This window comes from Rattus rattus, chromosome 14 (genome assembly GCF_011064425.1).
Source record: "Rattus rattus isolate New Zealand chromosome 14, Rrattus_CSIRO_v1, whole genome shotgun sequence".
Taxonomy (NCBI): Eukaryota; Metazoa; Chordata; class Mammalia; order Rodentia; family Muridae; genus Rattus; species Rattus rattus.
Window position 1 is genome coordinate 32,103,719 of NC_046167.1, and position 13,071 is coordinate 32,116,789.

Genomic DNA, 13,071 nt, shown 5'->3' on the forward strand with positions numbered 1-13,071 from the left:
TCTTATGTCATGAGAATTATTTTAAACACTATAGGGGAACTTGTGTTTCAATCAGATTCTTCAGTAGAGGCTACCGATGTTTTCCCCGGGTGTGATTTAGAAACTGTGTCTCCCCGGGGCAGCCAGTTGAGTGCAGCCCAAGTGTGCAGCTATTTGAGAGTCTGGTTTATGCCAAGGGAAGAGTTTCAGACAGGGCTTCTCCGAGCGCCAGCCAAGGCCTGGCTCCACACTGCCAGCCTCCTGCCCTGGTCACTCCAAAAGATGATACAGAAGTTGGGACTAAGTATCAGGCTGTTGCTGTGACATTTTTTTATTAAAAAAAAAATGTTCTGTGTGTGTGTGGCACACGTTTGCACGTATGTATGTACAGGCATGTGTGTGCCACAGTACACCTGTGGAGGTCAGAGCAGAGCCTGAGTTCGCTGGAGCTCTCCTTCCACTCCATGTGTCCCCAGCTCAGTGGAGACCTTTATCCCCTGAGTCATCTCTTTGAACCCATTTTCTTTAGAGTTTACAAAATTTCAGATGAGATTGACTTGAAACTTAAAACTGAAAAAAATCCTCAGCTTCTTTCTTCGGGTGCCTTGAAAAGCGCTTGCTCTCCATGGTGCTCAGGAACAGTGACCTGTACACTCTCCAGAGAGCATCTGTAGTGATTTTTGTCTTGGTGTATTTTCTTTAGCTTTTACATTTTGTTGAGGATCAGAGTCCCAAATATCCTAGATTGTCACTCTGTTCTCATCATCATGAAGCTTTAGCTGTGAGCTCTGGGCAGATCCATGTATGTTAATGCTCATATGCTGTGTTGGGATCTGAGCTGTGCTCTGGACGCTCCCCTGTCTCCTCTCAGGTAGGACAAAAGTGTGCTTGCCTAGGGTACAAAGTACTGCCATATTCATTCTGTAAACTCAGCACTGTGGCCTGGAAATTCCCGAGTACGATCTGACCACCACCCCCCTACCTCCACCCTTGAAAACTCTTAGTTTACCTCTGGCTTAGTAGTGCCACTTTCTGAGAGAAATTCAGGCTAAACTGGTACCATAACCAAAGTAAAAGAGCATGCCCTGAAGTTAGAAACCAGGAGTTCTCCAACACAGTAGATCTGGCTTAGAATAATCTATTATGTATATATGTTTCTCACAGTGATGGAGTTACCACAGTGATTCTGAACAGTAAGACATGATAAGTAGAGTGTGCTGACATTACTTCTGTAGGTCTCAACCCCATAAAGTAGACTGTATCACACACCTTTCTGACAAGGACTCATAGGCTCACAATGCAAATTCACATCTCCAAAGCCACTTGGCTAGTTCATGCCATACCTGAGCTCTGTCAGCAGCACCAACTCCAAGCCATGGCCTGCCTTCCTCTCTGCAGGAAAAGGAAAATTCTGTGACTCATTAAAGCTAAAGCTGCTATCCAGTCATTGACAGTGATGAACTGAGCTGAGGTAGAACAGACCTCTTGTTAAACAGAGCTGCACTGAACTGGCACACACCCATTACCTCATGACCACTTCTATCTGGTGGTACTGGGCATTGAATTCTATTCCAAACAGTCTATCTGCAATTCCCGACGACAAGGGGAGCATGCAGTGGTGGGGTAACAAACAGGGTCCTGAAACCCTGTCCTGAGAAAGCTCAGGAAGGACCCTGATCATCTCCGTCTGCAGGGAAGCTTGCACTGATTCTGGAGGTCTGCTTGTAATAACAGTTAGGCTTGCTGGGTGTATCAGAGGGAGAGCAGGAAAGGCCTGGGCGTGAGCAGCAGCTCCTCTGGCTCAGTCCTCAGCCTGTCTATTGGTAAAATGCTTTTTGAAGAAAATGCTGCAGTTTGATTGATGAAATGGGATAAGGAAAAGTTACTTAAGAGTAGACTAGTTCCTTTGATATTTGAGCAATATTGGAAGTTCCGGTGCGTGATGGAATGCTATACATGTGGTAAGAAGGGTTCCTGTTGGACTCACACACCATCCAGAGCACAGGTCTTCATATGTTCTCAACATTTTTGTAGTTTCAAAACTGTTGGGCATACACCCAAAAGATGCCCCAACATACAACAAAGACACGTGCTCCACTATGTTCATAGCAGCCTTATTTATAATAGCTTCGAAACTTAAAATGATAACTATATGTAAAATAGTATCATGGGCATAGAGGCGTCTTGCTTTTTTTTTAATTACTGTTTCTTACGTAGGCCCATGTGAAATACACTGATTCATTGGTGCTGTTTTGTTGTTCTTTAGGAGAGAAGCCATATGAATGCCCAAACTGCAAGAAACGTTTTTCCCATTCTGGCTCTTACAGCTCACACATAAGCAGTAAGAAGTGTATTAGCTTGATGCCTGTGAATGGTAGACCCAGATCAGGACTCAAGACATCTCAGTGTTCCTCGCCATCTCTTTCAACATCACCAGGCAGTCCCACACGCCCACAGATACGGCAGAAGATAGAGAATAAACCCCTTCAAGAACCGCTTTCTGTAAACCAAATCAAAACTGAACCTGTGGATTATGAGTTCAAACCCATAGTGGTTGCTTCAGGAATCAACTGTTCAACCCCTTTACAAAATGGGGTTTTTAGCGGTGGTGGCCAATTGCAGGCAACCAGTTCTCCTCAGGGTGTGGTGCAAGCTGTTGTTCTGCCAACAGTTGGTTTGGTATCTCCCATAAGTATCAACTTAAGTGACATTCAGAATGTACTTAAAGTGGCTGTAGATGGTAACGTAATACGACAGGTTTTGGAGAATAATCAAGCCAGTCTTGCATCCAAAGAGCAAGAAGCCGTGAGTGCTTCATCCATCCAGCAGGGCGGCCATTCTGTCATTTCTGCCATCAGTCTTCCTTTAGTTGATCAGGATGGAACAACCAAAATCATCATCAACTACAGTCTTGAGCAGCCCAGCCAACTTCAGGTTGTTCCCCAGAATTTAAAGAAAGAAAACCCAGCCCCTCCAAAGAGCTGCAAAAGTGAGAAGTCACCAGAAGATCTTACTGTCAAGTCAGAGAAGGACAAAAGCTTTGATGGGGCTGGGGATGAGAGCACTTGCCTTTTGTGTGAGGACTGCCCAGGAGACCTCAATGCACTTCCAGAACTAAAGCACTATGACCCAGAGCACCCTGCTCAGCCTCCAGCCCCTGCCCCAGCCACCGAGAGGCCAGAGTCCTCTGCTTCATCAGCCGGCAATGGAGATTTGTCTCCCAGTCAGCCACCTTTAAAGAACCTTCTGTCGCTCTTAAAAGCCTACTATGCTCTGAATGCACAGCCAAGCACAGAAGAGCTCACCAAGATTGCCGACTCTGTGAACCTGCCGCTGGATGTAGTTAAAAAGTGGTTTGAAAAGATGCAAGCTGGACAGATTCCCGGGCAGTCTCCTGAACCACCTTCTCCAGGACCGGGGTCAGGAAACATCCCTGCAAAAACCGAGGAGCAGCCTCAACCTGTGGATGGAAATGAGCCCCAGGAAGACAGCACACGTGGACAGAGTCCTCTCAAGATGACAAGCTCTCCAGTTTTACCAGTAGGATCAGCCATTAACGGTTCCAGAAGTTGCACATCATCCCCATCCCCTCTAAACCTTTCCTCAGCCAGGAACCCGCAGGGTTACTCTTGTGTGTCAGAGGGTGCCCAGGAGGAGCCCCAAGTAGAACCTCTTGATCTCTCACTACCAAAGCAACAGGGAGAGTTACTGGAAAGGTCGACAGTCAGTAGCGTTTACCAGAACAGTGTTTATTCTGTCCAGGAAGAACCCTTGAACTTGTCTTGTGCAAAAAAGGAGCCACAAAAGGACAGTTGTGTTACAGACTCAGAACCAGTTGTAAATGTAGTCCCACCAAGTGCCAACCCCATAAACATTGCTATTCCTACAGTCACTGCCCAGTTACCCACAATCGTGGCCATCGCTGACCAGAACAGTGTTCCGTGCTTACGGGCACTCGCTGCCAACAAGCAGACTATTCTGATTCCCCAAGTGGCATATACATACTCAGCTACAGTCAGCCCAGCCGTGCAGGAGCCACCAGTGAAGGTGATCCAGCCAAATGGAAACCAGGTTAGTGAAGCACCAAACTAACTTTCTAGTGAAGACACTCCATCTCTGTAGAGCCAGGCAGACTGTTAAACTGCATGTTCAAAAAGAATTATCCGTTTGCTATCCTCGTGCAGCAGGATATCTTCCTTGCTACTAATCAGGGTTAGAGGCATCAGCCAGAGTTGAAAGCCAGTGCCTGTACTCAGCTGGAGACCGACTAGAACTTAAATGCAGGGGAGAAAAGCTGTGATACTCGTTAATTAGATTTCTGGTTTTCTAGTTAAATTCTCACATTGGTGAGTTTCTCCTTTGCTTGTGATCACTATTAAACAATCATGTTCCTATTTACCATGAAGCCAAGACAGGATCTGCTGGGCCTTGTGTGCCAGCTCCTTTGTTGGGAGTTAGGGTAACCTTTAGTTAACCAGAGTATTCTGGAACTCTCATGGAGTGTGGTTGTCGGTATTCATGAGGCATGGCTGTGGCCCAGGAGTGCACTATCTGTTTCTTGCTGTCTCTTCAGAATCTTGCCATGTCACTAGGCTTAATGTCACCACTTTTTTATCAGTTTTCTTAATTGAATCAAATGCCAGAGATACCTGTTCAATCTTACTGCAGGCACAGCTGCAATTACTTCCCTGTCCTGTGACCCTTCAAGACGGCCTCTCGTGGGCGTTCCCAGAACTGTAGTGACTCTTGAAGAAACCATGCCCATGACCAATGACAGTAGATCTCTAGTGTGTGTGCGTGTGTGTGTGTGTGTGCGTGTGTGTGTGTGTGTGTGCGTGTGTGTGTGTGTGTGTGTGTGTTTGTATACTTGTGTATGTACAGGTGTGTCCACCCATGAGTGTGCATGTAGAGGCCAGAGATTGACTGTGACTATCTTCCTAATCACTCTCAGATTTAGGGACAGGGTCTCTCCTTGAACTGGAGCCTACCATTTTGTCTAGACTGGTTGTCTAGTGAGTCCCCACTATCCACCATCTTCCCAGCCCTTCTTGATACATGTTTAAATTTAAAGAAAACAGAGCTTTTACCATTTCAAGTGACTATCAAAAAACTATAGAGTCACTTCTGCACTGGCAGCTATAGTGACAAGCAAATGAGTGGCTTTGCTTGTCATAGAGAGCTTTCAGAAGAACAGAGAGAGTTTAGAGGCAGAACTCTAGAAGAGATGCAAAGGTCATAGCTGACCTTAGTCTACAAGAGGCTCTCTGCAGAATTACTCCATTGAGAAAAGGGCCTGCCCCTAAAGTGACCTCCCTGAGACTGTCTTCAGGTATTGTGGTGTGTCGTGTATATTCTATGACAATCGTAAGGGTTCTGTTTTACACACAGCTCCCATATAAAAGTCTCACTCCCTCTCACACTTTCCCTCCTCATTCAGGGAAAGTATGGGCCAAAGCAAACCCTATTCGCCAGACCAAGGGAGCTGGCACAAAGGCCTCCAGGATGGAGGACACAGTTTAAAGACATTTTCTAAACATTGCATCTTAATTTTTACTTAGTGAAACTCAGAATTTTTGTTAAAACTATGGTAAATAATGAATTGGGAATCAAGCTCATTGATTAAACCTTTCTGCAAAACCACTGTAAAATCATAATTAGAGCAAAGTAAATGTGTCAGCTGACCGTCTGATTGCCCTCTTTTTGGTCCAGTTGAGGGATGTTTTTGCTATACCCTGTTCTATGTTGTTCCCAGACTCACCTGAGTGTCTCTGTGTCTATTCGTACTGTGTGCTAGCACCCCGTGTGCAGTCACTGTAGTGTGCTAGTGCCCCTGGAGCTGTCTGCAGTCATTCTCCCATGGGCTTGCTGGGCTCTGGTGGGTGTCTAACGTGATCTTCTTTCTCACGCATCTTCTGATCTTCCTACGTTTATTTATTTATTGTCAGTGGGTGCCTCCCATGTCACCCTCACACGTGGAGGTCAGAGACAGTGTAGAGGTCAGCTCTCTCCTTTCTCCATGTGGATCCCAGGGATCCAACCCTGGTGATCTGTGTTTGTGGCTTTGTCTGCTGAGCCATCTCACTGACCCTCTTGCTTGTGAACCCTTTCCTTAGACATTTAATCTTCTTTTTCCCCTTAGGATGAAAGACAAGACACTAGCTCAGAAGGAGTCTCTGTGGAGGACCAGAATGACTCTGACTCCACACCACCCAGAAAGAAAACTCGGAAGGCAGAGAATGGGATGTACGCATGTGACCTGTGTGACAAGATATTTCAGAAGAGCAGCTCCCTGCTGAGACACAAATATGAGCATACAGGTGTGTGGGGGACACAGGCACAAGGTTCTGAAGGCGCCTGTGGCCCAGGGCACAGGACACCTTCCTGTAGCATCTGAGGCTCTCAGCTCTGCTCCTTGGTCTTCACTTCTCACAAGTGGTGCAAGGCTGGCCTCCTGGTCACCTAAGGGTTTTTTTTTTTTTTTTTTTTTTTGGTTCTTTTTTTCGGTGCTGGGGACCGAACCCAGGGCCTTGCGCTTGCTAGGCAAGCGCTCTACCACTGAGCTAAATCCCCAACCCCCACCTAAGGGTTTTTAAAAGAAAGAACTTCTGCATAAGAACTGAACTTGATTTTAAGAACACTTCAGTCCTTAGGTTGACCTAGGACCTACAAACAATGTCTTGCAGACCAAACAAGGCTCCACTTATCTCTCTGATGCTTGTGAGCCAAGAATAGACTTTTACATTTTTTGTGATTGAAAAGGATTTTTTTTTTAAAGATGAAAATCAAACTTTGGCATTCTAGATGATGTTTTATTCCACCCAGACATCCCTCACTTGCCTGGTGCCGAAAGCTGTTGTTTCTACTCATACCAATGATAGATTTGAATGATTGCAGTGGGGACAGAGGGCAGCCGGTCCCAAGATGCTTGCTTCACCAGGGAGGGCTTTTACAGAAGGTGCTTGCTGACCTGCCCCTCCCAATTCCCTCTCTCCAGAGCCATGCTGGTCTGTTTTAGTAAGTATGTCTCTGCAGCCTGGGAAGTCCAGATAGGAAGCAGGTAGTGGCTTGAGAACTCCCTCCATGACTGGCCTCGAGCCTGAATAGCTTTTGGACAACTCCAGAATGTCCATAGTTTAGCACCAGGCTCCTAGCAGTAAGAGCTGCACAGCCAACAAGATGGCTAGACGAAAGGCTCGTTTCATTGTAACTAACCCCAAGTGATTGCCTTACCAGTCACTTCAGCTGCAGCTGCAGGACCCAGGCACATACACACCGTCAGCCTCTTACCAACCATGGTAACTCATTCCCTCTGGTGACAAGACACAAGAGAAGTGTTCATCACACTCTGCAGTGTGACATTTGCACTGTTGTTGGGGTTGAAAGCTGTACCTCTCTGACAAAAGCTCGGGACCATGCCCTCTACTTGTATTTACTGAGAAAATTAGAAAATCTCCTAATTCTTTAAAAAGATTTAAATACCAGTAATATCAAAATTAAAATGACATCCTAGCTGTAAAAAGAGATGTCAAAAGTCCTTTCTGGATTTTAAGTGCTGATGGCTGTACTTAGAAGTCACCAGTCCTGGTTATGCCTGCTGCCGTGGTGTGTCTCCTGTGCTGCTCCGGCCACACCCACTTACCAGGGCCAAGATCGCCCTGCGGGGCAAAAGCTGGTTTAGATATCATAACAGCTTCTACATAAACTCTACATGTGTGTTAGTTTGCTCATACGTAAAAAGATCCGTGAGACATCAAATGCCATAGAACTCCTCTTCCTGAGACCATTGCTGTGCACATGGGGGCCTCGCTGGCCGACATTCTGCCATGTGGTCCTGATGTGTGGACTTTTGGCTTTTCAGCCTTATGCAGTTAGCACTGACCTCATCTGCAAAGCACTGTGTAGCCTTGAATTTTCACATAGAAAAGATGAACCATAAGTATAGTTGGGGACCTGCCAGTTTCTTGAGCATGGAACTATAGCCCTCCGCTTTCATAGTCTTAACGTCTCCTCACGTCCCAAGCACTCTGTTTACTTCTGCCAGTATTCAGTTTCATAGCTGCGTTCTTACCTTGCAGGTAAGAGGCCCCACGAGTGCGGAATCTGTAGAAAGGCATTTAAACACAAGCATCATTTGATTGAGCACATGCGACTGCACTCTGGGGAAAAGCCCTACCAATGTGACAAGTGTGGCAAGCGCTTCTCACACTCGGGGTCTTACTCTCAACACATGAATCACCGCTATTCCTACTGCAAGAGAGGAGCTGAAGACAGAGATGCCATGGAGCAGGAAGACACTGGGCCGGAAGCCCTGCCGGAAGTCCTGCCCACTGAGCTTGTTGGTGCCCGGGCATCTCCCTCACAGGCTGACTCGGATGAGAGAGAAAGTTTGACAAGGGAAGAGGATGAAGACAGTGAAAAGGAGGAGGAGGAAGAGGAGGACAAAGAGATGGAAGAATTGCAGGAAGACAAGGAATGTGAGAACCCACAGGAGGAGGAAGAGGAAGAGGAGGAGGAAGAGGAGGAGGAGGAAGAGGAGGCGGAGGAAGCTGAGCATGAGGCAGCAGCAGCCAAGACTGGGGGTGCAGTGGAGGAGGAAGCGGCACGGCAGGCAGGCAGCTTCCAGCAGAAGGCCAGCGGGAGCGAGAGCGAGCGACTGTCTGAAGAGAAGACGAATGAAGCCTAGGAGCTCTTCCAAAAGGAAGTCCTACTTGGTAATGAAATTTGCTCTATATTACCCACGCTTTTCATGGAAACATGGCTCCTGTGCTATGGTTCCTGCTCACTACTGTGTAATGTCAGAACTGAAAAACAAAATACTAAAAAAAAAAAAAAAAAAAAAAAAAAAATCCGGGTGTGCCTGAACCTCAAACCTAGTAATTTTTCATGCAGTTTTCAAAGTTAGGAACAAGTTTGTAACATGAAGCAGATTAGAAAACAAAGGTTTCTCAGCAGGTTACAGGAAGCTCGATGGGCATCTGGCTTGGCTGGCAGTATTATCACTCTTACGTTGTTCATTCTAAGCTGTACAATGGGAGAAATTTTATAATTTTTTATTGGTAAACATATGCTAAATCCACTTCAGTATTTTATTATGTTTTTTTTTAAAATGTGAGAACTTCTGCACTACAGAATTCCCTTCACACAGAGCAGTAGAAAGCAGTTCAGACCGTGCTGGCTACCTGCTGCTACCCCATCAGTCAGGAGGTAGGACCTCTGACCTTAGATGCCATGCTGCCATCTAACGTGCATCGCTAGCCTTAAGGAAGCAGAGAGAGGAGCGGGAGTTTCTTACTCATGTGATCTTAAATGGAGTTCAAAGGTTGTCCTTGAGTTCTGACTGCAGGGACGGCCAGTGTTGATGTGGCGAGGACGGCAGAGGCGGCAGAATCAGTGTTCGTGATTGTGTTTGCGTACGTGACAGCAACTATGAAGGATCTATAGGAAGCGCTGTGTCCCTTTGGCCTTAAGCAAGACCTGTGTGCTGTAAGTGCCATTGTCAGTGTTTCAAGGCTGTAACAGCCTTCACTCAGTGTGTGGCCTACAATAACTAGCATTTGTTGATTTGTTTGTTGTGTCAAAATTCCCAAATAAAACTCAAACCACTGACTCTGTCAGAGAAGCTGAAGCACTGGGACATTTCACACTTCTGTTCCTCAGTATTCATGTTACGTTGATTGACTCAGAAATCTCTACAGAAATAAAAGGGAAATTCTCCAACTACTTAGTCCATGTACTTGCGTGTCAGACATGGATAAGCCATTGGTTCTTGGCTCACAGCCATTTCCAAATGTTAGTTATTACGGACCCAGGTGATGAACAGCAGCTGATTTTTACCTACCAGTATTATTTTATTTCTTTTAGTTTGTAGATCTGTGCAACATTTTTGTACTGTACGTCTTCAAGCCTGGCAGTATTAATACCCTTCTTACTGACACGTACTTTTAGTTTTAGAAAACTTTTATATTTATGTGTCTTATTTTTATATTTCTTTATTTATTACACAGTGTAGTGTATAATACTGTAGTTTGTATTAATACAATAATATATTTTAGTATGAAATTTTGGAAAGTTGATAAGATTTAAAGTAGAGATGCAATTGGTTCTCGTGCATTGAGATTTGATTTAACAGTGTTCTGTTAACATTTATACTCGCCTCGGACTGTAGAACAGAGTTTAAATGGGAATGTATTAGTTTTACAACTACAATCAAGTCATTCTCCCTTTACCCAGTTTTTAATATGAAACTCTTACACTTTGAAACTCACTGTGTGTGACTCATAGCATGCTGCTCTACAGTCTTCTGTTAAGAGTTAGCCCAGCCATAACTCATTCCCTTAGCAAGCCAAATTAGAATTGCCTTCTGTAAACAGTGTTGGGAACAATGTTTAACATGGTGTGCCAATTTGTTCCTGTATCCATGTATGTAAGCTACCAATCCGACTCTTCCTTTTAAGTTCCTTGTTACACCATGGTCATTTTCTAGTTTTTTACCAGACTCCCAGCTCACAATAAACGCATCAACAAGCCTGACCTGCTGTCCTTCTTTGGATCGTTGCCAATTTTTCTTTGGAGAATTGTCTGTGAGATGGGCATTACTTCCTAGAGCTTCATTCATCTTGAGCTGAGCTTGTTGACACAGTACTTGAGACACTTAGCATGAAGAATGCCTTTTCCTGTGGGGAATGGGCCCGGGGAAGCCCTCGGCACAGGCCGTCCCTTCTTCCAGAACCCACAGCCCCGGGGCCTTACCCTTCGGGAACTTCAGGGATGCCCAGGCTTAGATGCTTGCACTCTGCCATGCTTTGAACCCTTCTCATTCAGCTCATGGACTGTCACTGATGTTCCTCCCCATGTCACGGACACCCTCACGTGCCCACGGCCCACCAACTGCCTGGCAGTAGACATTCACTGAATGAACACAGAACTGCACGTCTGCAGAGCTTACCTGTGCTCACTGCTTCTCAATTGAAAGCTCATGTGGTAAATGGTTCTCATAATTTGCAGATGGACTCATTTGGGTCTTACCAGGCACTCGGCATAGGCGATGAGATGGAATAAATGCCTGCCTTTGAAGCCTCTGTGTGATGCATGGAGAGCTCATGCCTAGGTGTCTCCTGGTGCTCAAGTTTATGGTACCTGGTACAGGCATTGGAAACTGAAGGTGGGACTACCTCAGATAAACTTGATAGACCTGGTTCTGACAGAGTAACGACATTAGGACACACATCCTATGCCAGAACCCCACATTCCTATGATCCTTGTGTGTTCCCCGTTTCCTCGTGCCACAGCCCTTACCTCCTGTGTATCAGCAGGCTGCCTAACTTCCTGTCCCTAACTAGCCCATAAAAAATTGCACTGTAAAGGTTATGAGATACAAAAGTACGATTCTTAAGGGGTGTCCACTAGTCATGAAAGCAAATCTCAGAGGATATAGTGCCTCACCCATGTGGCTAGAGGGCTAATGAGGAAACTAGCCACATTGTCAGGAATCAGGTCTTCCCACTGCTCCCTAGCACCAGGAAAGAGTAACATTGGTGTCTTGAGATGCATCTGCCTTGCTGCCTTAATCAAGATGATGTTTCACAGAGCCTTAAAACTCCTTGGAAAAGCCATGACCACGACTACATGAACAAGAAGTAGAGTGGGGTCTGCACACAGGCTTGTCTGATTCCAATGTTCATGTCTTTCCCAGCCTGCATCACATTTCATGTTGAAGTGGGTTCTCCTGACCACATGGAAACAGGCCCAGCCCTAGACAAGAAGAATAGAAAATACTCTAAGAACAACATGCATCTTGGCAGAGAAGGTGGAGACATGGGATTGTTCTCAGTTTCCAGTGCAAACTTGAGAGTGACTGTGAAAGGGGCTTAAGCTCACATAGACATCTAATCATGAATTCCACCTGAGATCACTGGGAGGCTATATTAGGGCAACCATGTATTAATTCTGTCTCTGACAGAACTTCAGACCTACAGAAGCACCTCTGCCTAGTGAAGACAAACTCACCCAGAACACACATTTTACCCCAATAACTCCTGGAACATTTATAGGGAAATAACATAGGGCATAACAGAATTCTCACATTTCAGATGGAAACCAATTTTGCCTAACTGATACTCAGTGATAAAAAGCACTTACCCAGAATGCCTGATGATCTGAGTTCCATCCTAGCACCCCAGAACCCCAGAACCCACAGTGGAAGGAGAAGACCAACTCTTAATATTGTCCTCTGACCAGTGGTTGCAATTCATGGCAATTCATGCATCATACTCATATTAAAATGATGCATCATATCATAAAAATGTTTCAGTAAACCATTGATCAGTAATACATTTTTTAATCACCCAAATTATTACAAAGCCCTATCAAGTTGTTCCTGATTGGAAGAGATGATTCACAAATGATGGCATCTTAGGTCAAAACTTGTAGTGTAAAGTTAAAGTGATATGTGCAAAAGAAGGCACAGTGTTAAGTGCTGACAACAGGAGAGAACAAAGGACTCATCCGACCTCCACCACAAACTGTACAAGTAAAACATGAAGCAGAAGGGGGCCAGTAACAAGGAAAAGACAACAGTGACATAAATCAAGTCAACCTCTGAAAAGATAGATTTCTGGACATACAGTCCAAGGTAGACAGAAGAGACAGACATTGCCAATCTTCAGAGAAAAAAGAAGGCAGTCTACAGACACTATAGAGTAAGATAAAGGAATAAATTGCACGTCGATGTTTCTAACAGCTTAGGGTAAAGTGGCACATTGCTTAGAAGGCCCTAATTACGAAAGCTCATGCAGAAATGACCTAAATGCTCGTAAAGAAATTAAATTGATTGCTAAAATCTTCCTACAAAAGGGAGTTGTTCACAGCGGGTGATTCCACCAGTGAATTTTTTTTCATACTTTTGAAAAGGTTCTACACAAATCATCTCCCTTTCCAATTGCCTGTGAAGCTCAGATCAACAAGGACATTTCAATATAAGAGCTAGATTTAAATTCCTCAAGAAAATAGATGCGAAGATCTTCAACTGAATATTAGGACATTACTTTGAACACTTTATCAAAAGGAAAATGCATCGAGATGAGGTGTGATTTT

General features: G+C 45.0%; 1 protein-coding gene across 4 annotated transcripts in view; it reads left to right on the forward strand.

Moving 5' to 3' along the window:
- Positions 1-10,509, forward strand: part of Zeb1 (zinc finger E-box binding homeobox 1) — a 156,221-nt gene extending 145,712 nt beyond the window's left edge. For all 4 annotated transcript variants that reach the window (XM_032885236.1, XM_032885235.1, XM_032885232.1 and 1 more), the window contains exons 6-8: positions 2,246-4,050; positions 6,119-6,296; positions 8,055-10,509. In XM_032885236.1, the coding sequence (XP_032741127.1) occupies positions 2,246-4,050; positions 6,119-6,296; positions 8,055-8,662 (2,591 nt within the window). In that variant the 3' untranslated portion in view covers positions 8,663-10,509. The remainder of the gene's footprint in view (positions 1-2,245; positions 4,051-6,118; positions 6,297-8,054) is intronic.
- The last annotated feature ends 2,562 nt before the right edge of the window (positions 10,510-13,071 follow it).